Here is a 23,216-nt window from a genome sequence, read left to right as displayed (position 1 = left end):
ACCACAGCCAGGCCCATATCTGGGCACAGCCTATGTTGGCGGAAACTGAGTCGAGTCTGTTGCAGGCGAGACATTGTCCTCATAGCACTTTTACCATTGACCTCATTACTTCTGCCTGCCTTGAACCATTTGTCTGCTGGATGCTTTTAATCTGTGCTCATTGTTATTTTTCATGTGTCTAGTAACGAATTCCAGAAAAGAAAAAAAAAGGAAAAAGACGAGCTTAGTGGTCGACAACGGCAGGGTTCGAACCTACGCGGCCGAAGCCAACAGATAACCGAACTGAATTCAAGTCTGTCTCCATAACCACTCGGACACGTTGTCTCACTCGGTTTGTTAACAAAAGACTTATAATTAACGATTATATAGTGTCGAAAAACTTCAGTTTAAACACCACAAGCAAACGAGACGAATGCGGTAGAAGAACTGCAGGTCACAATAATTATTGACAGCGAAATATTTGGTCACTCTCCTCATAGTAAAAGTTGATCCATATCAAGATATGGTAAGAAGAGGCGGAATTGCAGCAGAAGGGGAGAATGCTTGTGATTATTTGTTGTGAGTTCCGGATGGCTACCCCGTGACGGTCCATGTCGTGCATGTTCTTTGCTCCCTTTCAGACTCGAAAACTTGCAGAGCAGAATTTTTACAGACCAGCCTTGCTCAGATTTCTTACTCTCAATCCATGACATGTTTCCGATCCAAGAGCTGAGAGTCGATATGAATGTTCACAAAGCGCTGTTACTTCTAACTGGGACGTGACCCAAACCAGGGAACTCGAAGGCTGTTGTTCCAAACTATCAGAAGACACGAATCTAAAGACAAAATTAGAAACTCGGAAGAGATCCAGAAGTCCGTAGACATTCTGCCGGCCTTGTCATCTTTTCATGTCAAGTTACTTGCGAGTTACAACCTCGATTTCTCACCTCGCGCAAGGAGTTAATGATATGTAAAAATAATGTATAATATAATCCCAAGGCTGTGTCCGATAGGCTAACTGGACTGGAGAGAAGTACTACGCAAAAGATTAATCGTCAGAATGGAAATCGGGAATTATTCTCGGAGTCTGGCTATGAGCAACGCACATATGGTCTGTGATTAAGGTCAAGGGGCACAACTCCCACTGCAGCACTAATGTCAAATAATATCACATTTTCGAGGATCAAATCTGTCTCAAATCAAGTGTTATCAGGTATTGAATGAATACTCCAAATATCACTGCCATCCTCCATGGTACCGGGCATCAGTTGCTCATCGACCGCAAATCCCTTCACCGAAAACCAGATTCCAACCAACACCAACACCATCAACGCAATGCACTGGTTCTTCCTGCCCGCGCCCTGCGTCATCTCAAGATTGATAGTTGCTGCTCAAACTCGCGCCTGCATCCAATTTTAACCAGTCAGAAGGCGGGTGCAGCCGGGAAGCATGTAGAAGGTACCCATGATCATTATCCGTAAGGGGTTCACGCTGTAGGAAGTTCGCATGTACTTGACAGGTGCCTGCCACTGGCAAGCATTCTTTTCGTATGTAGTGATGCAGGAGCTTCACAACGCGCAGGCAGTCACATGATCGCGAGGAGGTAGATAAAACCTCTCGCCCCTCCCGATCTCTCTCTTCTTTCTTCTTCAGCCCAACATCAAACCGTGAGTTCACGATCTTTCATTTGCCCTGCACTTCAGCTTCATCGAATCACTCCGCTGTTCCTTTCCTTGCATTCCTCACATACTGCTGCATCTTTGCGTGCGCAGTTTTCCCTCCCCTTTCCCTTCACCTCACTGTCGCCGCTCCTTTCCTGCTTTCCCAGTTCCCTTCCCCCCTCACGCAATCTGCGTGGACCTAGAGAATGCCTTTCGTGGTCTCACCCTGGTGCTCAACTCATGAGAATCCAACATCTATGCCTCTTTCATGACATGTTCCCTTCTCTCGACACGAAAATCCATGCCTCCATGTTCCCGCGAGCCCTTCCCGCTGGCACGATGATGTCCTCTTCTTCGCGATCTCTGCATTTTCGGAGAGCGACCATCTACACAGCCTCATCCTTTCACGAGAATCTACCTCATGCCTCTTCTGTTCTCCTTGTCCTCCCTCATCTTCACTTGTTTCCCCTATTCTCGCAGTTCTGCACACTTATCTCTACCTGGACATTCACTACAACACAATTTCCTTGTTCACTCTTGATTCAGAGACATTTCGTTCATCTCTTTTCCATTCTGATTCACTGACATATAAATATAGTGACGCACAATATACAAGACTCTTTTTTTTTTTTTCGTGCGCAACATGGCTGTAAGTTTATACCATACTCATCTTGTCAGTACACACACTGACTCTTCTTCATACAGTCTGAACCCGCAACCGTACGTACACAACCAGACCCTCCCTCTTATCCACGACATCTTTACCATATCCCCATGACATCTCCACCATATCCCCATGACATCTCCACGACATATCCACGACGCCCTTCATCCAAGAGTACTAACACACTATATAGGATCCGCCCGACAAAGGGGGGGAACCAACCAGTGGGGGTGGGGGCGAGGCCCCCCCCCCTCCCAAGCCTCGACGTCTGTTTTGTTCTGTTTGTCGAAAAGCCAACCATACCGCTGACGCGTGCCTCACTCTCTGTAAGTAGTTATCCAATTTATGCTCTTATGCAATATTATGCAATTACTAACTCTCAATAGCCCACAACATCATGATTGTCGCCGGCGGCTCCTCCGTGGCTCCCCCGGGCACCATCGTCCGGGTGGTAAGTTTTCACCAAGTTCATCAAGTCTAAACTTTGACTAACTTTTGATGATTTTAGGGGGGGGTTAGCAACCAGAGGGTTACCAAAAAAACAAAAAACAAAAAGAAAACGAAGAAGGACAATAAGAAACTGGAGCAAAAGGTCGAAAAAATGAACATCGGATGAAAATGGTCTAAAGTAGTCTAAAGCAATGAATCACTCTCGGCCTTCGGGCCCTTCCTTCGGGAATTTCTTGTCTCGAATTGTGAACATGTTTGCGCCCCGTTTCAAACAACGGTCGATGCCCGACGAAGCGGCCCCTGATCTCCCTCCGAGGGTGATGTCCCAGTAGTGAGACATCAACCTTTTTATATCTTACATCGTACTTGACCCACCGCTCCAGGCCAGGCACACGGATTCCCAGAGTCGGCAGCGCAAGAAGTGTCAGTGTCGTACTGATATGCTGAGAATACGGATCCCGCTTACGTTCGACACCGTAGATAGCGGGAAGTGTGTATCGAATCTTTCCTGGCGCGTAGTGCTTGAGCAACTTCTCCAGTCGAGCCTTTCGTAGAGGAGGCAGCGCCTTGCGAAATGCTTTGGCATACTCTGCGCGATAAGGGTGGACCTGCCACATAGGCCATCTGTTACGTCCAATTCGTATCCAGAAACGACCATCGAACAGCTTGCATCTCGCCCATCCCTTGTAACTGAATGCCTCCGGGGCTTCCGTGAACTCCTCCTCTGTGTTTAGGGGGGGTGAGAGGTACGAGGGAGGCAAATACAGCTTTGCAATCGGAAGAGGTTGGGTAGATGTATAGGGGGCTCTGGAGAGTAGCCATTTGATGGATGTTCCTCTGACGATCGGATCGAAATACACACCAGCGGCGGTGAATGCTTTGGGCGTCGTATTGGCGTCGGGAGTCATGCCAGGGACGAGAGTATTGACAACTTTTTCGAGACTTGAAAGGGGTGGGAGGTGGTACTCAGGAGTGACAAAATCAATAAGTTTGCGGACTGCGATGGTCATGACAAGTCTCCGATGGTCCTTTCGTAGTTCGTTGTCAGGATGTAAAGAGCGTCTTTTGAACCGTTTGTTGAAGTTGCGTAGCTTTGGAAACTCTATCAGCAAAGTTCCCACATTTGGATCGAAGTCTTTGATAACGGCCTCCCGAATAAGATAGCGGCTAGCCTCTGCTTCTTCAAGCTCGGTTCTCTCTTTTGATCTCTTAGCTAGAGAGAGGATAGCAGGCTTTTGCAAGGCTTTTGGTAAGGTGTGGTTTCGAACCAAATATCTGATAGCGTTTCGTGTCGTTAATGTAGGGTCCTTGTTAGTCGCATCTTCTACCCAAGGAATCTTATTCGCTTCGCAGGTAGCAATCAGCCTATCCTTGTCAAATTCCATAAGAGGCCGATATATCATGACACCGCCATCCTCAATTTCCAAGGGCTTCAGGAATGGAACGTCGGAGAGTTCACGGACCTCTTCAGACCCCGGATACGATTGAATGAGATCTTGAGGAATATCGTCCAAGAGATTGGCCTTTTCAAGGGTCAACTCGTCACGAATTCTGCGTCGTAGATGTTTCAATTCTTTCAGAGCTGGTCGGAAGCTGAGTGCAGGGGCTGATCTGAGCTGGTCGTCGAGAAGGCCACTCTTGTACACACCATGTAAATCGTAGCATTCGGGTATCGAATTAGCCTCCCTTATTCCTTGCAGACCTCGGTATCCATGCCCTCCAAGTAATCGCATGAGAACTGTCTCGTACTGGTCATCACTGTGGTGTGCAAAGAAAAGACTATTGGAACCGTGATAGCTGCAGTATCGGCCTAGTGCGCGATACCGGTAAGTTCGAGCGAGGCCCTCAACATTGGGGAGTTGACGAGGGTTGAGGCCTTGGCGTTTCTCTTCTTTCCAGGAAAGAGCAGAAACACTGGCCTTGATGTCAAGTTTACGCAACTCTTTGGCGACCTCTGACGCTTCATGGTCGCTTCCGTCACGTAGTTTGTGGTCGACAACGAGAGCTAGAACACCATGGACTGGGTTATCCGCGACTTTCATGCCGCGGAATGAGCGGACAGCTTTGGTCATGAGAAATGCGAGTGCCATTGAGTCTACGCCTCCGCTGATAGCCAGTACTAAAGAAGAGTTAGCCGCATAAAAAGCTGCAAAGCATCGAGACAATTACCTATACGCTGTGGTCTCGCAAAGCGAGCGGTTGGAAACCGAGGACGACAAACTGCGTCGACGGCATCTTTGAACTCGCTGATCTGAATTGGCCGAGGGGCATGATGAAATACGCGAAAGGCCGTAGTCATTCCATTATATTTCCAGCTTGAGCCTGGAGCACAATTGGCGGACCAGGACTGAAGCTGAGGTTGATGCTGGTGCGATGCGATGCTTAAAGGAAGGGAAAAAGTGGTGATGTCGGAATTCGATTGAAGCTTGAGTGGGTCCCATTGTTCGAATTCCGTCCGAGGTGGTGGGGCCGAGCGGGTGTTGTGTCACGACGGCCCGGGCGACTTTACAAGATGAACTAAGTACTTGATAGCTGAACAGGTAGTGAATGACGAGGGAGCAATGAAAGTTAGAGCCTCAATCTCACGTATCGAAATATTTTGGCACGTTTAGTAGACTCAGGTAACTGAGATAAACTCAGGTAAGTTTAGAATCTGTTGAGCTAACTCAGGCGACTTCAAGATGAACTTAGGAACACGAAGCTGCTGCATCATGGCTGAGAACAGTTCAGAGTGCATTGACACTTGAGACAAAGAAATTTGTTATCCCAGTAACAAGACCAAAGCACTCCATTTCTCTTGGCATCCCCATGTTGACGACGACTGGGCATATTCTCTCGCTAAGAAGCACCGTGAACCAATCTAAATTGATCAGTTTCGCCAAAGGTAGTGATCGACCATGGAATCACAAGCTTCTAGAAACAGCGTCGTTCACCCTGTACAACGGTCAAATGCGTTAGTGCACTATAAACCAGCCACAGCTATAGTTAGAAACAAAACACGACACAGGAATTAAACTTTTGATAGGTAAATAAACAACAACCGTCATCAGTCTGTCACAGTCCGTCAGTATCTCCTCAGTACAGGCCTCCAATAACGTAGCAGTCGGTGACAGGTTCGTCGTACCCCGACAAAGACTCTCACTAAACCATGCGGGTAATAACTACAGAGAAGAGACCCTCATCAACCCCTGTCACCGTCTCAAATGGTTCGCCTCCAAGGCATAAAAGGGCCCTAACAAGAAAAGAGCAGAAACAGCCTTGCCAGTTTGAGTGGAGTGTGGAATGCATGTTTTGGATCATGGCCCATTACCTTGAACCTCTGGCTGTAGCGGCCTCTTGTTGTCCTCGTGCCACCATCACAGGTTATCCTTGTCTTTACTGTACATACATACCTAACTAACTACCTACGTCTGCATGCTCCGTACATCCATTACACACGCAGTCACGTATTGCCCTGTCTCGTCTTGTTTATTTTACTGTTGCCTCTCAACTTTTATCCTCATCTCGACCTCTACCTCCCTCTATCGCGTTAACTGTTTCTCGGCCAAATATTGTCTCGTCGCTCCGCAACAAACCAAAACATCCCGCCCCATGTGATTCACAATTTACTTTCCATCTTTCATAACCTATTACCAGCCTCATCGCTAGCTCTTCATCTACCTTCGCTCCGCCACAGCCGCATTCCTGAGCCTCATATACCCCCTGCGCGGCTCTTAATTATCACCTTCGCAATCATTTAATATCGAAAAAGCCCTCATGGTGTCCACGCTGGAGCCTCCAACCGCCTCCTCCGTCTCCCGCCGCGGTCCCTCCTCTGTCGTCTCCCGTCGATCTCAATCAGACTCGCGATCGAAACGCTACAATCGATCTCATACCGGCGGGACTTCTCACGCTCTTCACAATGACTTCCCAGTCTTTAGCAGTGGCGATGTGGAAATCATAGTCCGCGCGCACGATACGCCTCCCGATGCTGCTCCCGTGCAGAACAGATATCTTCTCCATCGCCATACTCTCACGCGCTCGAGTGGTTTCTTTGAGACCAGCACATCGAGCCAGTGGTCCCGCGCCCGCGCACTACCGGCTGGCAATGAGCTCTCCCGCATCGGAGAGGACGGGGAACCGGATTCTGTCAGTGCAAGCGAAGTCAGCTCAGTGTCGCAAAGAGGAAGCATCCATCCACCCAGGAAGAGATGGCGATACGAGCTAGGCCCCAAATCTGGACCAAACGATATTCCAATGCTGGTCCAACGAGACGAATCGTCGCGAGATACTACACAATCCTTGTTTGGTCCTGCATCAGCCCCCCCTGCAGTCAGTGCAAGAGACTCACGCTCTCAGAGTCGCTCCAAGCACTCCCACTCACATTCGCGATCGTTGTCCAATTCGTCAGCCTCAGGTGGTTTCTTCCGCTCTGTCGCCAACCTCAGTCTCTCCTCCAACCACCCACCTCCAGCCCAAGAGCTATCGCAAGCGGACGAGGACCTTTTGCGCGACTACGACAACCTTTTTCGCATCTTTTACAATTACCCGCCCAACCTCGATGGTGTCAATGTCGCAGATGCCTATGTCCAATGCAAGAGCTTGCTCAACCTCGCCGACCAATATGACGCCCTTGCTGTGGTGGGACCTCGAGTCGATCACCACATGCTGCAGTTCCAGTCACGGCTCTGGAAGCAAATCGCCAAATACCCAATCTCATATCTGCGCCTCGGGTACCTAGCTCGTAGCAGGGTGATATTTCAGGAAGCCCTGATTCACGTCGTTGGGCAGTGGCCGGTCGGGGAACGCAGCCTGCGTGCAGCCCTGCCCGACATTGTCTTGGATATTATTGAGGACAAGGTTGACGAACTGGAAGATACGGTCGGTCGCATCGAGGGACGCCTGTACCGTCTTGGGCTCACCAACAGCCGTGGTGAACGTGTCGGCCCAAGCAACAACTACCTCGACTGGCTGTCCATAAGCCTCTTCCGCCAATGGCTGGCCGACAACACCTCTCCGCAGCCGCCTCCCGATCAGCGACGCAGGACGACCTCTCGTGACGGCGGCCGCAGCGTCGCCGCCTTACCCCCCGCCGCCCCGCCGTTGAATTCTGTAGGTCGTGCATATCGCCAACTCGGTTCGAATAATCCCGCATCTTTCCTCGGCCACGATGACTGCAAGCGCTTCCTCAAGCTCACTCCGGAGCTATACAGCCGGGAGAACCTCCGGCGATTTGAGAAGCGTCTTGATGAGCTCAAGTCAATGGCCCGAGAGATCGTACGACCTCTCATGGGCAGCAATCTCGAACTCGATATGGGCGGTACCTCACGCACCCCGGATAGTGTCACTTACCTCACCTGCATCAACGTTGGGAACCGAGACTTGCCCTGGGTAATGGAGGATCAGACAACGGTCGGGCTCGTCGCCAACTGATGTGGGTGGGTGAGTGCGTTATCAGCCCTGGATTGGGATGAAAGCGGTGGTGGTTGCGTTGATGCAATGCAACGATTTTTATGACCTGATGTTTCTATTTTTTTTTATTCTTGCGGATACCCTATGCTTGGACATACTGTTGAAATTCCCTTGTGTTTGTCTTGTGTATATTCACTGCTGTCTGAAACGATATAACCAAATGATATCTAAGTCGGTATATTCTATATAGACACGGAACAGCCACACACTGGTTGGACTGAGGACAGTCGACATGACTCGGATGGAGCCGAGCTCTGTAATCAAATTGATAGTGTTTGATATATTCTGCATGCGTTCTGTGGTTATATGTGCACTTCTGTGTGAACTGCAAGGGCTGAACTGAATGATACCATCCCTTGAGACTGCTCTCGAAGTGGTGTTGTAAATTCTGGTCACAAAATTTACCATATTTATCTCAAATTATTAAACCATTTCAAAAGCCATCCCAAGTGAGTTATACTGAACTTGTCCGAGTGTGTTTGTTAGTTTTGATTAGAGTCATGCCTCTCTCACCACTTCCTTACAAGCTCAATCTTCAAAGTAAACAGTCCAGCAGATTATAACAGCACTTCTAGGCATTGTTCTTTTAAATGACATTCGTATTAATTAGGGTATTACATGAAGAGATGTTTGCGTGACCATCTCATATCATGGTATAATCTGAGCAATTTCCTAATGGTATCTATCCAAAACGACATTTTTGCAAACCCGCTACACCATCATCATCCAACGAGCCCAAGTCATGAAACGCCCTTTTTCCAAGCGTGACCCGAAAACTCCATCAGACGTTGCTAGTTATTAAATACGCAAAGATATGTGAAAATGGTGATGAGACTTAAGCGCTCTCCTTGTTGGCACCGCTGGCCACACTGTCGCGACGAGCGATGACAGCAGCCAAGGCGGTATCGTTATCATTCTCCTTCTCGTCTTCCTCTGCAGAAGAGCCAGAGGCAGGGGCAGGAGGAGCGGTGGGAGCATACTTGCTTCTCTGGCGAATCTTGGCACCGTAACGATAGAAGATGAAGGGGATTGGTGCAAGCACAGCGGCGACACAGCCAAGAAGGGTGGCAGCATATTGAATGCCCATACCGTCAAACATTTGACGGGCAAACAGAGGGAAACCAGCACCGCAGAGAGATCGAAGGAATGTGTTACCGGCGATGGCGGAGGCGGCAAACATGAGATAGGCATCGACGAGGTAGTTGAGAGCCTGGAGGAAGATGGACATGAGACCGAAACCAGTGAAGAGACCGCTGAGAGTGGGAACGATCCAGTGAATGTCCTTGGTGTATCCAGTCCTAGCAAACGTTAGTATTCTGTCGATTGCTGAGTTTGCGAGTAACTTACCATCCAAACCAGAAGATACCAATGGCAAAGGCAACACCACCAGCCATGATGTTAGGCAGACGCCATTCGGGAATAGGAATGCCATTGTTGGCAGCAAGCTTGCGAATGTACCAAGGCTGTTGAGCAATGACTGTAGCACCAGCGATGAGCTGACCAACAATCATACCGAAGAAGCAAAGACCGGATTGACCAGAGCTGAAGCCGTGAACGCCAACAAAGACAAGAGGGTAAGCAGTAAGGAAAAGGTAGAGGAGTCCATAGATGAAACTCATGTAGATGGAAAGCAGAAGAATGATGGGCTCAGTAAAGAGCAGACGCAGAGGTCGAGAGAAGTTCTTCTGGACGAGCTCCTTGAAGTCAACCTCGATTTCCTCTTGCTTGGCATGAATACCCCAGTTCTTAGTGCGACGTCGCAGATCAGCCGCCTTGGCGATGAGAATGACAGGCGGGTAAGTCTCCTCCAAGAAGATGACATCGAGAATGAGAGCAGTGAAACCCATGATAGAAGCAAGATACTCAGTCCAGCGCCATCCAAGGTGAGACTCAACAATGAAACCACCAATGAAGGGAGCGAGAAGAGGACCAGTAAAGACAGACATGGAGAAGAGAGTAATGGCAGTACCTCGAGTACGGTTGTCAAACATATCGGAAAAGACAGCAGCGACGACAGCCAGAGGACAAGCACCGAAGAAACCACTGAAGAATCGGCACAAGAGAATAGTCTGGATATCCTTACCAGTTGCGCAGCCAATGGAGAAGACAGAGAAACCGAAGATGGAGATGAGAATTGGAAGACGACGACCGCGCAACTCAGACAGAGGAGCCCAAAGCGAGGGACCAAAGGCAAAACCAAGCACGTAAAAGGTCGTTCCCAAAAGACCAACCTCGTTGCCAACATTGTACTCGTGAGCAACAACCATAGTCGCAGCAGAGAAAATAGACGACGTGAAAGCAGATGTCATGGTAGTGAAACCCAAAACAGCAGCAGTGATAAGCTTCTTCCTCAAGGGCCAATTCTGCGAATGCAGAGGATCATTGGGTCCATCGAATTCAACGACATACTGCTCCTGCTCCGGCAAAGGAGGAGGATATGGCTTTCCAGCGCCAAAGTTAGGGAGAGGCTTTCGCGAAGCTCGCGAGGCTGTGCGGGAACGAAGACTTCCTCCAACGGTGGCATTGTGTTGACTTCGAGCTGTTTGTATTCTGCTGAGTTCTGTAGGATGACGCTCTAGGTCGTTTTGGGTTGAGATGCGGCTGATGCTGTTGTATTGGCCAATTGAGCGGCTTCTTCGACGTGCTGAGTTCTCGGAGGATGATGAGGAGACGGTTGATGCGGAGATGACTCGTTCTATTTCAGCACTGTCGCGCTGTTGGTATCGCTGAGGAGAAGCAGCGCGTTCAGCGTCTAGCAGCTCCTGATCCACGATATTCCCCGCCATCTTGACTGTGTATTTCGTCTTCAGTTCAGATGAAGAAGTCAATTGCCGAGAAACCTGGAATTAATGAGTCTAGAGAGGCGTGCGGGCGTAGCTATATGTATAGCGTCTACGTCTTGTCGCTGTAAGCTGCAGCTATGACGCTATAGGCTGGCGGGAAAAAGCGAGAATGGATGGATCGCGACGCTAATGCGATGATTGTACGAAAAAGGTCAAGCCGAGGTCGTATGCAGGTAAGACGTTGAGAAGTTCGAGTCAGAAGAGGAGGGAGAGAATTGACTCGATTACTTTTCAGTATGATACAGTCTGTATCTAATCTAGAGAGAACAATGAGACAGAGGAGAACATAACAGGGAGATCATGATTCAAGGGGTGATGCCATCTATAAGTAATGACAAGGTCCACTGTAAACAAAGTCCCCCAGTCCCAGTCCCAGTCCCAGTCCCAGTCCCAGTGCCAATCTCTTCCAGAGCGAAAACGAGATCCATTACTAACTATCGACCTCAATCCCTGGCAACGCAGAAAAATCTTCTGCTTGGTACCCTCTTTCACTCGGAAGAGGCCCACTTGTCTTCGGCATCCACGCTCGGCACCGGCGCCGGGACAAGGCCCGAGCTGCAACAAGGGGTCATATATCCGATAAAAGTATACTATATCCGTTCTGATTCTCTAGCTGATGCACGTTGATTATTCAGAAAACCCGTGTTATGACTCTTTTCTCTGCGGATCATCTCGGTAAGCAAACATTCGGCCGTGTCTCAAGCCAACGGGGCCGAGATCCCGTGGATGGATACCAATCTATCGTAAATTCCAATCTTGTTCTTCATAATCAGCTCCATTGTTGGGCTTCAAAGGTTCCCAAAATGCTCCCGCCCCACTGGTTCCCCTATGTTACCTTACAGAGATCCGATACTTTTGAATGGTTGTATTTTCAGATTCCTTGTAGCATTGACCAACTCGTTTATTTGAATGCCTCTGAGTTTATGAACTGTATTTCACCGAAAATTGTGAGATGCGAGAATTGCGGTGTCAGCGTCTAACAGACGACGATCATGCACATGCTTTATTCAGCAGCTTTCAGATCCCGTTATCTTACCAAGACTGCATATGCACTTCGCTCCCTCGCGCATACCATTGAATCAACAGCCAATGGAGGGAACCGGCCGAGTCGTCTCCTGTAGTGGTTCCACCTTTGAGCTTCTGGAAAAGCTTGGACAATGCAAGGTGATGTAACATGTTCGGCGTAAGCGATTCCTTCTCGCTATTCGCTTTTTGATGGCCTTTTTTCCTTCACTTTCCCTTGTCACTCACAACGAGCCGCGGTTTACCGCAAATAAGCCGCATTGTTTTCTTCATGATATTCCGCTCGCTACCCACCGAAGGCTCTCGACCATACGGCCAAGACTTGAGATAAGGCTTTCGTGTAATGCCAATGCTAAGAAAGGATAACAGAAACATCTAATGTCATAATATTTATGTTCTATTTCGGGATATATCATCGAACGCCCCAACCATCGTCGAGCAAAGCTGTCGCTTCTTCGAGACTCAACCCCGCCGTCTCAGGATAAATGCGCCAGACCAAAAAGTATCCAACACCACAGATACAAGCATATAACACAAATGTCCAAGATGGGCTCAGCAGATCCATCAATGGTAGGAAGGTCAACCCAATGACAAAGTTGGCTGCCCAGCTTGTCGATGTTGCAACTCCACTGCCAAGCGAGCGAACAGCCAGAGGGAACAGCTCGCTTTGCATCCATGGCACGTTTCCAAGACCGAGCGCATATGCTGCCACATAGACCATGATACTCACGAGGATGGTAAGAGCAGCCATCTCGTGTCCTGATGTGGCGGGTGGCTCATCTGGCGTAGTGTTGACTCCTGCTGCCAATGACAGGAACGAGAAGCCATACGCAGACAGCAGCAAGCCAGCGATCATGAATGGGATCGAATACAGGAGCACTCTCCTTCGGCCTATGCGATCAACAAGTCCGAGCGCAGCAACTGTGCCGAGGAAGTTTGTAACGGCGACTACCATAGAGGTAAGCGTTGGGCTTTGAAACCCAATGACTGTGAAGATAGTTGCGGAGAAGTACATAAGTGAATTCTGTAGACTGTTAGCTTCTTATCATATTCGTGGCTCACATGATAACTTACGAAACCGCAGAGTTGCTGTAGACCCTGAAGCAGACAAGCAATAGCCAAAGCTCTTCGGTTTCTCCCTTCACTGATCAAAAGCTCCCATCCGCCGAGCCACTTCCAACGGCCAGATGCTCGGAGATCTCGCAAGCGTTGTGCCTCGTACTCGTCCCGCACTTCCAGCTCGATCTCTTTAATAATGACATCCGCATTGTGCTGCAATGTATCGCCATTGACTCGTCGAATAACCTCCTTTGCCGTCCCAGACCTGCCGACCTTGACCAACCATCGAGGTGTCTCAGGCATGAAAGCAATCATGCTCCCCTGGACAATGGCAGGCAGAGCACCTAGACCGACCATCCACCGCCATCCTGTCTCCGCGTGACCGTAGGTCGAAAAGGCCCAACCGACGATGTATGCGATAACCTGGCCCAACGTAATGAACATGATGTTTAGCGTTACCAATCGTCCACGATGCGCAGCGGGTGCCACCTCAGCTATATAGAGCGGCACTACGAAACTGGCTGCGCCAACTCCCGCACCGATGATACACCGCCCAGCGACCATGATTGGGACCGTAGAAGACCATGCTTGCAGAAGTGCGCCAGCTATAAAGAGGATGTCGGCGTAGAGGATAACATGTTTACGACCGAGTCGGTCGGCGAGGACGGATGAGAAGGGCGAGATTATAAGTGCGAATAGCGACGTGGAGGATGTAATGATCGATTTGTCCATCGAGGTCAATTCGCGGCTCGAGAGGGACGTGCCTATTGATACAAGGGTTGCGGAAACAACACCTGTGTCATCTAATTGTTGTCAGCGCGATTTTGAGGCCAAAACACCATTTAGTAGAGTCTTACACCCGAAAAGGAGGCCGCTGATGCCAGCAGCAAACGTCAAGGCTAGGACAAACAAGCTGGGCATTCCACCCTCTGTCTTGCCGGCTTCGGCGGGAGACCCTTGAGCAACATCATATTCAAGCTCTTCTTCGTCGCTGTGGCCCGCAATCAGCGGCGCTTGAGAGCTATCCATTCTGTTGCGTTGGGAGGTGCCGTGTTAATTGTTTGAGCAACGTTAACACGATTCCATGAGGCTGTGGTTGGTGGTCATGAGGAACTAAAGAAGTGAGAGTCGTGGATCTGGGGTCCTTATGATGGCTGATCAGCATCCCTGGTCACATGGGGTTCTCGCCGAGTCAAAGATGTCAAGGTGTTACATTAAGCGCCGGGGGGTTCAAGAAAAGCTCAACGTCTTCAAAAAGTCTAATAATTCTTACAATTCAAGTCTAAACTTAGGCCTAAGCTTTAGGACGATGATGAAGAGACTGCTCAAATCTGCTTAAAGTATCATCATAAACTCAGTTGATCACCGATTGTTAACCTTCGTTATCTACAGTTGAAGGACATGGAGCTGAGAGTTGTCTGTGCATTTCTGGCATCCTCAAGAAATTCCATGTAAATAAAGTAACTCTCTAACATCCGCTAATATTAAGTACCGATAGCTCCGGCATCCATGTTTCCAGCACTTCGATCAACATTCTAATTAATTCGCCCTTGATATCATCCACATTCAACCGCTTCCAATCTGCGCTCAACTAATGAGATTCTTGTTCTTCAGAAAGTAATACCCGTGCACAGCCGCCAAACCCAAAGGCTGGAGCACCAATGGAAGTCGATGCTTTATATGTCTGCTCATAGACTTGGCCATGACCGTCTTGGGAGCTCCAGGTGTATGCATCCAATCTTGCAACAATCCCCAGGTAAGTTCCTGAATGGGAAGAATTCGAGCAAACATATCCTTCTCGAAAGCCTTGATCGCCTTGTCAAGTGCCGCATCATCTTTGTTCGCAGCTCCGTTAATGGCCTTTGCAAGGTGCATTGCATCGTCGAGAGCTTGGTTGACACCTTCGCCGGCATAAGGTGTCATGAGATGTGCCGCGTCGCCGATCAGAGTTAGGCCCTGCTTATGTTCCCATTTGGTACCGATGGGAAGCATGTAGAGAGAGCGTGGAGTGCATCGTCCGTCAGCCAACTCTAGTGCTTGCTTCAGCCGAGGGTCCCAGTCCTTGTACTTGGTGCTGAGCAATGCGTCAGTGGTCTCTTTCAGGTTGTAAGGATCGAAGCCGCAATTCTCGGGCTTTGCCCAGTCTTCATTGTCGGTGGCATAGCCACAGTAGATGTTGAGACTACCATCGCCCATCTGTTGGATCGTTGTTCGGTTGCCATCTGTGCTTGCAAAGACGCTGCCACGATTGACCAGCTTGGTCAAATCAGGAGCTCTATTCTCAGCGTCTGTGACTTCAAGCTCGTGCATGGCAATTCCTGCAAACTCGGGGATTAGGCTTGGGTCGATCTCCTTTCGGACCTTGCTCCAGGCACCGTCGGCGCCAACGATGAGGTCGAAGCCTTCGACTGTTGTGTGATTGAAGAAGAGTGTTCGGCCTTCGACCCTCTTGAGATGGTGGCCCCATTTGATAATGCCCTCGGGAAGTGACTGGGCCAATATTTCACGGAGCTTGGAACGGTCGATTTCAGGACGCTCTTCAATCTTGTTGTATTTGCCGTCTGCGTTTCGAACGAGGTGGTATCCAAGGTCCTTATCAACAATTGCCATATATTGGCCGTCGTAGCGGGCATGCTTCAGGAATTCGTCAAAGATTTGGGCTTCTTTGAGAGCTGCAAGTCCAGTTGCTGTGTGAAGATCGAGGGTACCGCCTTGGGATCGGAAGTTTGGATGGGCTTCCCCTTCAAAAACTGTGACTTCTGTGCCTGCAAGATGTAGCAGTCTTGCTAGTAAACAACCTAGAGTTTGTTAATGGATGCTATTGAGTAGTTGGCTGAAGAGCTTTACCAGCTGGACCTGCACCAATGATCGCAATCTTGCGGTTTCCCATTGTTCAGTGTGTATCGAGTTAATAGTATGTGAATGTATTGTTCGAGTTCCTGTCCGTCTATTGAATACCTTCATGTTGATGGGTGTCTTAGCATTTAAATAGTCCAACTTAAGAGCCGCCTCATCATAGAGGCTTGGTTAACATTAACACAATGCCTACTAATTCGAGCTCCCAACCGGAGATTCAGCGTTTAGATTACACTCCGACGGTCAAACCGGTCCCTAAGTTTAGCCTCTGCGACGCCTCATCAATTGGGTTTGCTATTGAAGCTATGAATTGCGCTACGACTAAAATGACAGCCAGCTTATCACGCAGTTGCTAGCCGAAACTACGTTGCACTCTAGCGGTAAACTCCCGCAAACGCCGTTTTTTATCAGCAGTGACGATGATGACAGGGCTCAGTGCCACGTTTTGATGGGCTGGGGCTATGCTTTTAGCGCTTCAGCTCGAATGGCATTTCCGTTTATGAGAGGGCTTCATCAATCATTCATGACAAATAAAATACTTGACCAAGGTTATGGTAATTTAAGGATGGATTTAATAGGTTCATTGGCTGGTTCGTCTTGGCCGCTACGGTCTCAAGGGCTCTGGCACCCTGAGGGACGGTTAGATAAGAAAATTGATAAAAATAGGTGACATCTTTCTCATCGTCCATGAATTGCGCACTTTCACAGTGTTAGTGCTGACATGATTTGGAGGTTGGATTATCGGAGATGGGGATTGAAGCAAATGTCCGACCCTGGTCTGTCTCAGTCAACGGTCAACCAACATCAAGTACGGAGTAAACGGCCTTCAAAGTCTCGGTCTGCTATGGAAACTCGGGTACGAGGGTTTTATTTTATCTCCGAAAGCTGTGTTGCTTCGATAGTCAGCTCTCAACCTCTAATCCAGGTATTCCCGTGTGTGTCAGAACGAGTTGTTAACGGATTCGTGGACTGGCTGACGGCTGTTATACAGTCTCGGGGGAAAAATAAGAAAATATCATATGAGTAAGTCATACTTGGGCTCATTGAACTTCTCTTCATCCATTCTTAGAAACGTCATGAAAGATGTGTATACTGATGATTATCTAATTCTCATAACTCTCGACATATGAATATCTCTGGCTGTCTCTTCTTCGTTGCAGAAGTCCACGGAAGTCTACAATTTCCATGCATGTACATGTGTCCCAGATTAAAACCAGGCGTCCCGCAATGTCAATGAACCACCTCAAGCAGCGCCCTCTTACAGCTACACGACTCGATGTCAATTTCTTTCCCGTCTTCGAATAAACCATCAGGGTGGCATGTTTCGACTTCTCGCGCCAAGAGATGCTGAAGATGAATCTGTCAAAAAGTATGCCAGCTTCGAGGCAGTACCCTTTTCCCTGCTTCACCTTGAAGCGCTGCACTACATCTCCCTCATTCGTATACAGTGTAAGCCACTTGGCCCATACAATCCTGCTGCCATCTGAAAACTTTCTCGAGCGATCCGAGTTCCATTCCATGTCTGCCATTTTCCTGGAAATAGGTCTGCCATCAACAGCCCAGTATTCAGAAATTCTCCCTGAGCCGTCACAAATATACACAATGCCATTTTTTGTGTGGCAGGAATGATCTTCATCCATGTCTGCTTGGGAGATGGTGCATTCATATGTCAACTCCATCCGTTCCAAGTCCCATGTTTGGATAGTTTGTTGGCCATCTTCGAACCAGGGGTTGCTAAGTATCGTCAAGTAGTGACTGTCGGCATTAGAATGGAACGGATCGTCTGCAAATCCTTGTTTAGCGACAATGATTTCTCCACGCTTCGTTCCTTGAACGTCCCAAATATCGAACCAAGTCTGGATCACACCCTCTGTCTGGTTAAACATAATGTAAGAAATTAAGATAAAATTCTTATAGATTTGGTAGTCTCTGAACCAGATAATCATCTCACCGTTGCCGAGATGGGTGTTTGTAAACTTGGTTATAAGGGACCAGTCATCCAGACTGTATAGAACAACGGGAGGTGAATCTATGTCGTCAACGCTGTAATCTATGCCCAGAAGAGCAGTGCCACTGAGCACTACATCTTTCGGAAAATTCTCTACGTCTGTGAATAAGAGACGTGGATCTTCGAGATCTATCGCAAAAATGTTGCACTTGTCCCCCGCTTTGTCTGGCGAAGAGGATTGAATGATGAGTGGCGCTGCCATATCGCCATCATAGTGGTATTCATATGTGTAATTCCCTCCAAGTTCATTTTCCAACCTTATGAGGTTTGATCTGGGGCTGGCTCCGTGACTGATGGCATCGGCAGCTTGAGATATTCTCGTATAACAAGTCTTCAGGGAATGAGAGGTTTGTCGAATAGCTTGAAGTGGGTATCCAAGACGCATAAGATGTTCTTCCCAAACGTGGTTTGGTACCTGGCTTTCCCATAGTCTTTTTGTGATCGATAATGCTCTGAAGAAATCCTTGAGTTTCAACTCAAAGACGATTTGCTGAGCGAGTTCCAAAGTATGGAAGACTCGGTCTGCCGAGTTGGCCATGTTGCTCGCTTAGTGGGCTCCAGAAATATGCAGGTATTCTGGTAGAGAGGACTGTAAGAAGGACGACTGGTCGTTTTGCTGACTAGATAGGATTCAGGTGAAACTTGTGGTGTTGATGATGGCATCTGAGAGGACCAGACCCAGAAAGCCTTGATGTTGTAACAACTTAATCTTTAAAAGAACGTGTTTGAAGATTTATAGAGCAAGGCCAGGCATCAGCCCGAATGACTCAATGTCCTAATTGCATTTGCCTTTGTTTGTCCCTTGGTATATTGAATGCTTCATCGGCGCCTAGACTTGAGGTGCCTCTGGTGATCTCTGTTAACGTTGATTTCATAAGTTCTTTGCTTTCACATGGTGAATTGGTCGTTGATTTGTGTCTGAAAGTTGGTATGCGAATAGCAACCTAATAAGGACAAACATATCAAAGCATCACGATTCTGACCTTGAATATTATAGGTAGGAGACCTTTTGTAAACAGTAGCAGTATTTGATTGTGTGTCATCTCATATTCGGATTAAGATGTCTCATATCGGCTATAGTCTCGAAGAATGACAAGACTGCCCAGACAGGTTTGGCGTGGTGGACACGGAGCCCCTGTTTGATGATTTTGTCAGCCAAAGCACAATCTAATTTGAATCTCACTCATTTCCCTTCTTCACGATCATCTCTCCAGCCTTACCGGGCTTTTCTTCACGCCACTGTCTTTAAGTTTTGCGATGGAGCTAATATCATTCCTTTTACGAGTGATTGCCTTCACTCTTTTGGCGGCCCTCCCAACTGTTAACGCTACACCTGCAATCAGCCTCCCTTACCCCTTTGAAGCAGACAAACTCTACGACCTCAAAATTGAGCAAAGAATCGGACCAGACTCAGAAGTCCGCAAGAGGGCAAACGCCTACCGCGTCTATCTCGCGTTGACACCACCAGGATGGGGCACAGGGCCAGTATGTTGGCTCGCAAAAGAAGTAGACATAGACGTGACACAAGTCAACATCACCATTCCTGCAGACGCAGCACCCAACCAATCACGAATCCGCATCTCAACTGCTTTTCTGAAGAAAGGCGCCCCAAGAAGTATGGGCTTTTCTTATAGCAGTAGGACTACCCTTGTTGGAGCGAATGCAACTTGGAGTCAGAAGGAGTTGGACGGGAGGAGCCATATTGATGCAGAGGAAGTTTCTTGTTGGGCTTTTGGATGTGCTAGGACTTGCCAAGAGACTTATTACACTACAAAAGATGAGGAGGATGGGCCGATTGGAACTAAGGCATATGCTTGTATAAAACAGTGTGCAAAGGATTTGAATCCACGAAGTAACGGGGCGATAAACGGGATGCCTATGTCGAGGATATTGGCTGTGGCTGTAATAATTGGGTTCATTCATATGGTTGCGGGCGTACTTTAAGGGTTTCTAGGAAGGAACAGCAAAGCATTTAGAAATTCAGCCTGTTTATTAATATCAAAAATATTATTTTAAAGTTTTCTAGAGTTACATCGAAACAGACTAAGTTTAGCCTTAGTTTTAAACTTATCCTTTAAACCTTGCAGTATTTTATGAGCATGTCAACTTATAAAGGCAGGATTCATCTCGTGAAGGGTTTGAATCTTGCCTCCTGTGGGAGGTTGGTGGTAAATCACAATTAATAAACATATGCAATAAGATGATAGTTGTTTTGAAGCTATGAACCTACAGTACGGTAGTCTTCGTCCCTCTCTTCTTCAGAGGTGTCCCTATTTCTTATACAAGCTGCGCAGAGCATCAACCAATTCCACCTTTCCCCTCACGGTATTCTCATCATACACGAAGTTCTTTGCAATGATGCCGTCCGCCAAGCCGCAGGTCGTCATCTCCTTGAACTCTTCAGCATAAAATTCAGGAACAATTTGCTTCCAGTAGTCAAGTAGCTGGTCCTTCTCAACAAGCTTCAGCTCATATTTCTTGCCTGTGATTTCTTCGACTGCCTCCTTCAGATCAAGAGAACCGTAAGCTCTTGGGCCAAAAACTTTGAAATAGTGAGGGCTGGGCTTGGCTGTCTCGGCTAAGAGGGCGTCGGCGCAGTTTTCGGCTACGTCCTTGAGCCCGACCTTGGAGTATAAGTTAGTATGATTTTCCTTCATCTTTCTTGAAGGCTTTGAAGGTTTTGCATACCATGGGGATCTTGTAGTCGATGGGTGTGACCCAGGAGTAAATAGTTGGGTTCTCCTCCTTTGCGGCATCGAGGAGATGAGCCCAGTCCTCATGGAAGTAGGTAGGCCTGACTATCGAGACTTCTGGAACAGAGTCCTTGAGAAGTTCATCAGAAATGTAGTTTACCCTGAGGACTCCCTAAAAAGAATTGTTGTTAGTTTTCTGCTGAAATTTTCAAAATGAATAGGAGACATACAATGCCACTTGAGTTATGAGCTCCGATAGCAGAAAGGATCAAAAGTCTCTGGATATTTGCCTTCTCGAGAGCTTTCTTTACATTGGTACCAGCTCGAGTTGCCCAATCACCGGTGTCAGTCCCATCGTAGGTAGGAGGTGGGATGTAAAAGACTGTGTTTGAGCCTGTAAAATCAAGGCTGTCACCGTCTCCAATGTCGCCCTTGACAGCTTCGAAATTCGAATGCTTGAGAAACTCAGGAGGGGCTTTGGAAGTGTCTCGGTAGACTGCACGAATAGTCGGTTTGCTCTCAGACTCTAGAAGAGTACGGATGGTCTCTCGACCAGCCTTGGTTGAGGCAGGGATGACAGTGATATGACGAGACATACTGGCGGAGAGTTGGTGGAGTTGAGTTGTAAACTAGAGTCTGTGAATCTGAAGCTTGACTTATGATGATAATTTCAACTCTTCAACAGACATCAAGACTTTATACACAATTTCAATCACCTCCACGTCAAGTATGAGATCCATGTCAGATGACAAATATTGAAGCGGACTTGCGGCGCAACATAGTCTGAAGGAGCGCCATGATCATCCGCGTCTTGGCAATATGTTAGATAATTTGAAGCTCGAAAGTCCGCTCAGCAATACAGGCGGACCTTCAGAGTCCGAAATACCGAAAGACCGTCTTCTAAAAACTTGGCTTTGTGGATCTCGGATAAGCATAATCTGACCATGTTGACGATCATTTTCCGCTGGATTACAAATATTCGCATCCCGCGGGTGCCTTCTATGTTGATATGCTGAAGCTTGGTGTAAGTTTGTTTCGTAAGAAATTGCATGTGGCATGATAGCGGAATTGAACGAGAAGAAAATGAGAAAAAAGCCATATTTTCTGGGCATTGCTGTTGGCTGTTGTGATCAATAGGATATCTCGTCAGAATCTTTAACTTGAACCCAATGGTCGGATAACCAATTCATCAATTCATCAACCACCAATCATGAAGCATATCAATTCGCCATCAAGCATCACTGGCGATCAACCCCGCATCAGTACAGATATAATTAAGATCAATCTGCCTCTATTATAAGTCTCATGATCGACTGTTCGACTCATTATTATTTCTAGTCAGTGAAAATGTCGCCATCTGCCACCACAGCTAGCCCAACAGGCCAATCCATCCTAAACACAGCAAAAGCCCAAGATGGCAAAGTGAAACGCATTTACAAGATTCCAGAGTTTTCCACCAAAGAAGCTACAAGACAATGGCAGCTGGGGCAAATGGCTGCAGCATTTCGTGTGTTTGCCAAACTTGGGTATGCTGATGGAAGTAGTGGCCATATTAGTTTGAGAGGTTTGCAGCAACGTCTTGATATTTTACTGTCAGACTAACATGGGTAGATCCTGTTGATCCAGATACCTTCTGGATCAATCCATACGGCGTTCACTTCGGATTATTGACCGTCTCTGATATGGTCCACATTGATGAGAATGGCAATCGTATCGGGGGTGCAGAGAAGCCGGTTAACACAGCTGGTTTCATCATTCACGCTGCAATTCACAAACGCCGTCCAGATATCAACGCCGCTTGTCACCTTCACAGTCCCTACGGCCGCGCCTGGTCAACCTTCGGCAAGCCCATCGAGATGATCAATCAAGACAGCTGTATGTTCTACAACGATCTCGCAGTCTATGCCAATTTTGGGGGAGTCGTTTTCGCCAAGGAAGAAGGCAATAGGCTTGCTGATGCTCTTGGAGCCACCAAGAAGAACATCATTTTGCAGAACCACGGCCTTCTTACTTCGGGTGGTACGATTGGTGAAGCAGCAGCGTTCTTCATCGCTTTGGAACGAACTTGTCAGGCACAATTGCTTGTAGAAGCTGCCGTGGCTCCTAACGGATCTCAGCTCAAGAAGACTATCGTGAGTGATGAGGAGGCGCAATATACGAAAGACAACACAGGGAGTCCTGAGGCGATGTATATGCAGTTTGAGCCCGAGTATCAGATGCTCCTCAAGGAGTCGAAGGGCGACTTTTTGCAATAAGGAAACATATTGTCGCAGAATGAAAAAATGCTGTCAATTGAACAAAACTTGAACCTCTGACGATATGCTGGGCATTGGAACAATATCTTGACCATTTCTCTAATTTGTCTCCGGGCAGACGGCCCTATGGCTAAATACTCCGGCAGTACCTAACTGTATGATTACCTACAGCCTATGACACTATAAAGCGCCAAAGGCCCCCGTAAGCGACTGGCTCTCAACCTCCCTTTCATCAGGTGGTGTTTTCTGTCCGATACCAATCTTCTTTGGCCAA

The 23,216-nt window shown here is 47.9% G+C and overlaps 11 protein-coding genes and 1 non-coding gene across 14 annotated transcripts; 5 read left to right on the top strand and 7 right to left on the bottom strand.

Moving 5' to 3' along the window:
- Positions 1-231: 231 nt before the first annotated feature.
- FOXG_21277 lies at positions 232-324 on the bottom strand. The gene has a single exon. It is a non-coding gene; the product is annotated as a tRNA-Ser (tRNA).
- Positions 325-2,170: 1,846 nt separating this feature from the next.
- On the bottom strand, positions 2,171-5,195 carry FOXG_13866 (uncharacterized protein). 2 transcript variants are annotated; one of them, XM_018393893.1, is made up of 3 exons: positions 4,924-5,157; positions 2,682-4,873; positions 2,194-2,620 (listed from the first exon to the last, which is right to left on the bottom strand). In XM_018393893.1, exons 1-2 carry the CDS (start codon positions 5,051-5,053, stop codon positions 2,928-2,930), a joined length of 2,076 nt encoding a protein of 691 aa, XP_018253259.1. In that variant the 5' UTR covers positions 5,054-5,157; the 3' UTR covers positions 2,194-2,620; positions 2,682-2,927. The 2 variants fall into 2 exon arrangements, with proteins under 2 accessions (XP_018253258.1, XP_018253259.1); XM_018393892.1 differs by having other exon boundaries at positions 2,171-4,873; positions 4,924-5,195.
- On the top strand, positions 2,284-2,920 carry FOXG_13867 (uncharacterized protein; the record flags this gene model as incomplete). The annotated part of the gene is made up of 5 exons (XM_018393894.1): positions 2,284-2,289; positions 2,346-2,360; positions 2,498-2,630; positions 2,691-2,755; positions 2,813-2,920. The coding sequence occupies 5 exons, from the start codon at positions 2,284-2,286 to the stop codon at positions 2,918-2,920; spliced, it is 327 nt and encodes a 108-aa protein (XP_018253260.1).
- A 599-nt stretch (positions 5,196-5,794) lies between the features above and the next one.
- FOXG_13865 (uncharacterized protein) lies at positions 5,795-8,603 on the top strand. Its single transcript, XM_018393891.1, has one exon. It carries the CDS (start codon positions 6,511-6,513, stop codon positions 8,164-8,166), a length of 1,656 nt encoding a protein of 551 aa, XP_018253257.1. The 5' UTR covers positions 5,795-6,510; the 3' UTR covers positions 8,167-8,603.
- A 100-nt stretch (positions 8,604-8,703) lies between these two features.
- FOXG_13864 (MFS transporter, DHA1 family, multidrug resistance protein) lies at positions 8,704-11,431 on the bottom strand. Its single transcript, XM_018393890.1, has 2 exons — positions 9,553-11,431; positions 8,704-9,503 (listed from the first exon to the last, which is right to left on the bottom strand). Exons 1-2 carry the CDS (start codon positions 10,989-10,991, stop codon positions 9,041-9,043), a joined length of 1,902 nt encoding a protein of 633 aa, XP_018253256.1. The 5' UTR covers positions 10,992-11,431; the 3' UTR covers positions 8,704-9,040.
- Positions 11,432-11,562: 131 nt separating this feature from the next.
- On the bottom strand, positions 11,563-14,285 carry FOXG_13863 (uncharacterized protein). 2 transcript variants are annotated; one of them, XM_018393888.1, is made up of 3 exons: positions 13,988-14,285; positions 13,146-13,933; positions 11,563-13,095 (listed from the first exon to the last, which is right to left on the bottom strand). In XM_018393888.1, exons 1-3 carry the CDS (start codon positions 14,157-14,159, stop codon positions 12,484-12,486), a joined length of 1,572 nt encoding a protein of 523 aa, XP_018253254.1. In that variant the 5' UTR covers positions 14,160-14,285; the 3' UTR covers positions 11,563-12,483. The 2 variants fall into 2 exon arrangements, with proteins under 2 accessions (XP_018253254.1, XP_018253255.1); XM_018393889.1 differs by having other exon boundaries at positions 13,146-14,285.
- A 175-nt stretch (positions 14,286-14,460) lies between these two features.
- FOXG_13862 (uncharacterized protein) lies at positions 14,461-16,252 on the bottom strand. Its single transcript, XM_018393887.1, has 2 exons — positions 15,978-16,252; positions 14,461-15,928 (listed from the first exon to the last, which is right to left on the bottom strand). Exons 1-2 carry the CDS (start codon positions 16,018-16,020, stop codon positions 14,718-14,720), a joined length of 1,254 nt encoding a protein of 417 aa, XP_018253253.1. The 5' UTR covers positions 16,021-16,252; the 3' UTR covers positions 14,461-14,717.
- Positions 16,253-16,706: 454 nt separating this feature from the next.
- FOXG_21276 (uncharacterized protein) lies at positions 16,707-17,062 on the top strand (the record flags this gene model as incomplete). Its single annotated transcript, XM_018401599.1, has 1 exon — positions 16,707-17,062. A coding segment is annotated over one exon (307 nt), but the record flags the coding sequence as incomplete, so codon positions are not given.
- Positions 17,063-17,089: 27 nt separating this feature from the next.
- FOXG_13861 (uncharacterized protein) lies at positions 17,090-18,532 on the bottom strand (the record flags this gene model as incomplete). Its single annotated transcript, XM_018393886.1, has 1 exon — positions 17,090-18,532. One exon carries the CDS (start codon positions 18,530-18,532, stop codon positions 17,090-17,092), a length of 1,443 nt encoding a protein of 480 aa, XP_018253251.1.
- A 656-nt stretch (positions 18,533-19,188) lies between these two features.
- Positions 19,189-20,076, top strand: FOXG_21275 (uncharacterized protein). The gene has a single exon (XM_018401598.1). It carries the CDS (start codon positions 19,252-19,254, stop codon positions 19,936-19,938), a length of 687 nt encoding a protein of 228 aa, XP_018253250.1. The 5' UTR covers positions 19,189-19,251; the 3' UTR covers positions 19,939-20,076.
- Positions 20,077-20,183: 107 nt separating this feature from the next.
- On the bottom strand, positions 20,184-21,506 carry FOXG_13860 (uncharacterized protein). Its single transcript, XM_018393885.1, has 3 exons — positions 20,918-21,506; positions 20,683-20,859; positions 20,184-20,618 (listed from the first exon to the last, which is right to left on the bottom strand). The coding sequence occupies exons 1-3, from the start codon at positions 21,281-21,283 to the stop codon at positions 20,265-20,267; spliced, it is 897 nt and encodes a 298-aa protein (XP_018253249.1). The 5' UTR covers positions 21,284-21,506; the 3' UTR covers positions 20,184-20,264.
- A 316-nt stretch (positions 21,507-21,822) lies between these two features.
- Positions 21,823-22,942, top strand: FOXG_13859 (L-fuculose-phosphate aldolase; the record flags this gene model as incomplete). Its single annotated transcript, XM_018393884.1, has 2 exons — positions 21,823-22,251; positions 22,299-22,942. Exons 1-2 carry the CDS (start codon positions 22,035-22,037, stop codon positions 22,940-22,942), a joined length of 861 nt encoding a protein of 286 aa, XP_018253248.1. The 5' UTR covers positions 21,823-22,034.
- Between the last annotated feature and the right edge of the window lie 274 nt (positions 22,943-23,216).

This window comes from Fusarium oxysporum, chromosome 10 (assembly GCF_000149955.1).
Source record: "Fusarium oxysporum f. sp. lycopersici 4287 chromosome 10, whole genome shotgun sequence".
NCBI lineage: Eukaryota > Fungi > Ascomycota > Sordariomycetes > Hypocreales > Nectriaceae > Fusarium > Fusarium oxysporum.
This window is presented reverse-complemented; position numbering and strand designations above follow the sequence as displayed.

Bases quoted from the DNA above. Each gene is read 5' to 3' on its own strand.
- FOXG_21275 (XM_018401598.1), top strand. From the start codon at position 19,252: ATGGAGCTAATATCATTCCTTTTACGAGTGATTGCCTTCACTCTTTTG.
- FOXG_13865 (XM_018393891.1), top strand. From the start codon at position 6,511: ATGGTGTCCACGCTGGAGCCTCCAACCGCCTCCTCCGTCTCCCGCCGC.
- FOXG_13860 (XM_018393885.1), bottom strand. From the start codon at position 21,283: ATGTCTCGTCATATCACTGTCATCCCTGCCTCAACCAAGGCTGGTCGA. The intron at 20,860-20,917 runs GTATGTCTCCTA...AATTCTTTTTAG, and splicing joins CTCATAACTCAAGTGGCATT to GGAGTCCTCAGGGTAAACTA. The intron at 20,619-20,682 runs GTATGCAAAACC...TTATACTCCAAG, and splicing joins TCGACTACAAGATCCCCATG to GTCGGGCTCAAGGACGTAGC.
- FOXG_13864 (XM_018393890.1), bottom strand. From the start codon at position 10,991: ATGGCGGGGAATATCGTGGATCAGGAGCTGCTAGACGCTGAACGCGCT. The intron at 9,504-9,552 runs GTAAGTTACTCG...AACGTTTGCTAG, and splicing joins GGTATCTTCTGGTTTGGATG to GACTGGATACACCAAGGACA.
- FOXG_13866 (XM_018393892.1), bottom strand. From the start codon at position 5,053: ATGACTACGGCCTTTCGCGTATTTCATCATGCCCCTCGGCCAATTCAG. The intron at 4,874-4,923 runs GTAATTGTCTCG...ACTCTTCTTTAG, and splicing joins TGCGAGACCACAGCGTATAG to TACTGGCTATCAGCGGAGGC.
- FOXG_13862 (XM_018393887.1), bottom strand. From the start codon at position 16,020: ATGGGAAACCGCAAGATTGCGATCATTGGTGCAGGTCCAGCTG. The intron at 15,929-15,977 runs GTAAAGCTCTTC...AACAAACTCTAG, and splicing joins CATTGGTGCAGGTCCAGCTG to GTTGTTTACTAGCAAGACTG.
- FOXG_13863 (XM_018393888.1), bottom strand. From the start codon at position 14,159: ATGGATAGCTCTCAAGCGCCGCTGATTGCGGGCCACAGCGACGAAGAA. The intron at 13,934-13,987 runs GTAAGACTCTAC...GACAACAATTAG, and splicing joins CAGCGGCCTCCTTTTCGGGT to ATGACACAGGTGTTGTTTCC. The intron at 13,096-13,145 runs GTAAGTTATCAT...AACAGTCTACAG, and splicing joins TACAGCAACTCTGCGGTTTC to AATTCACTTATGTACTTCTC.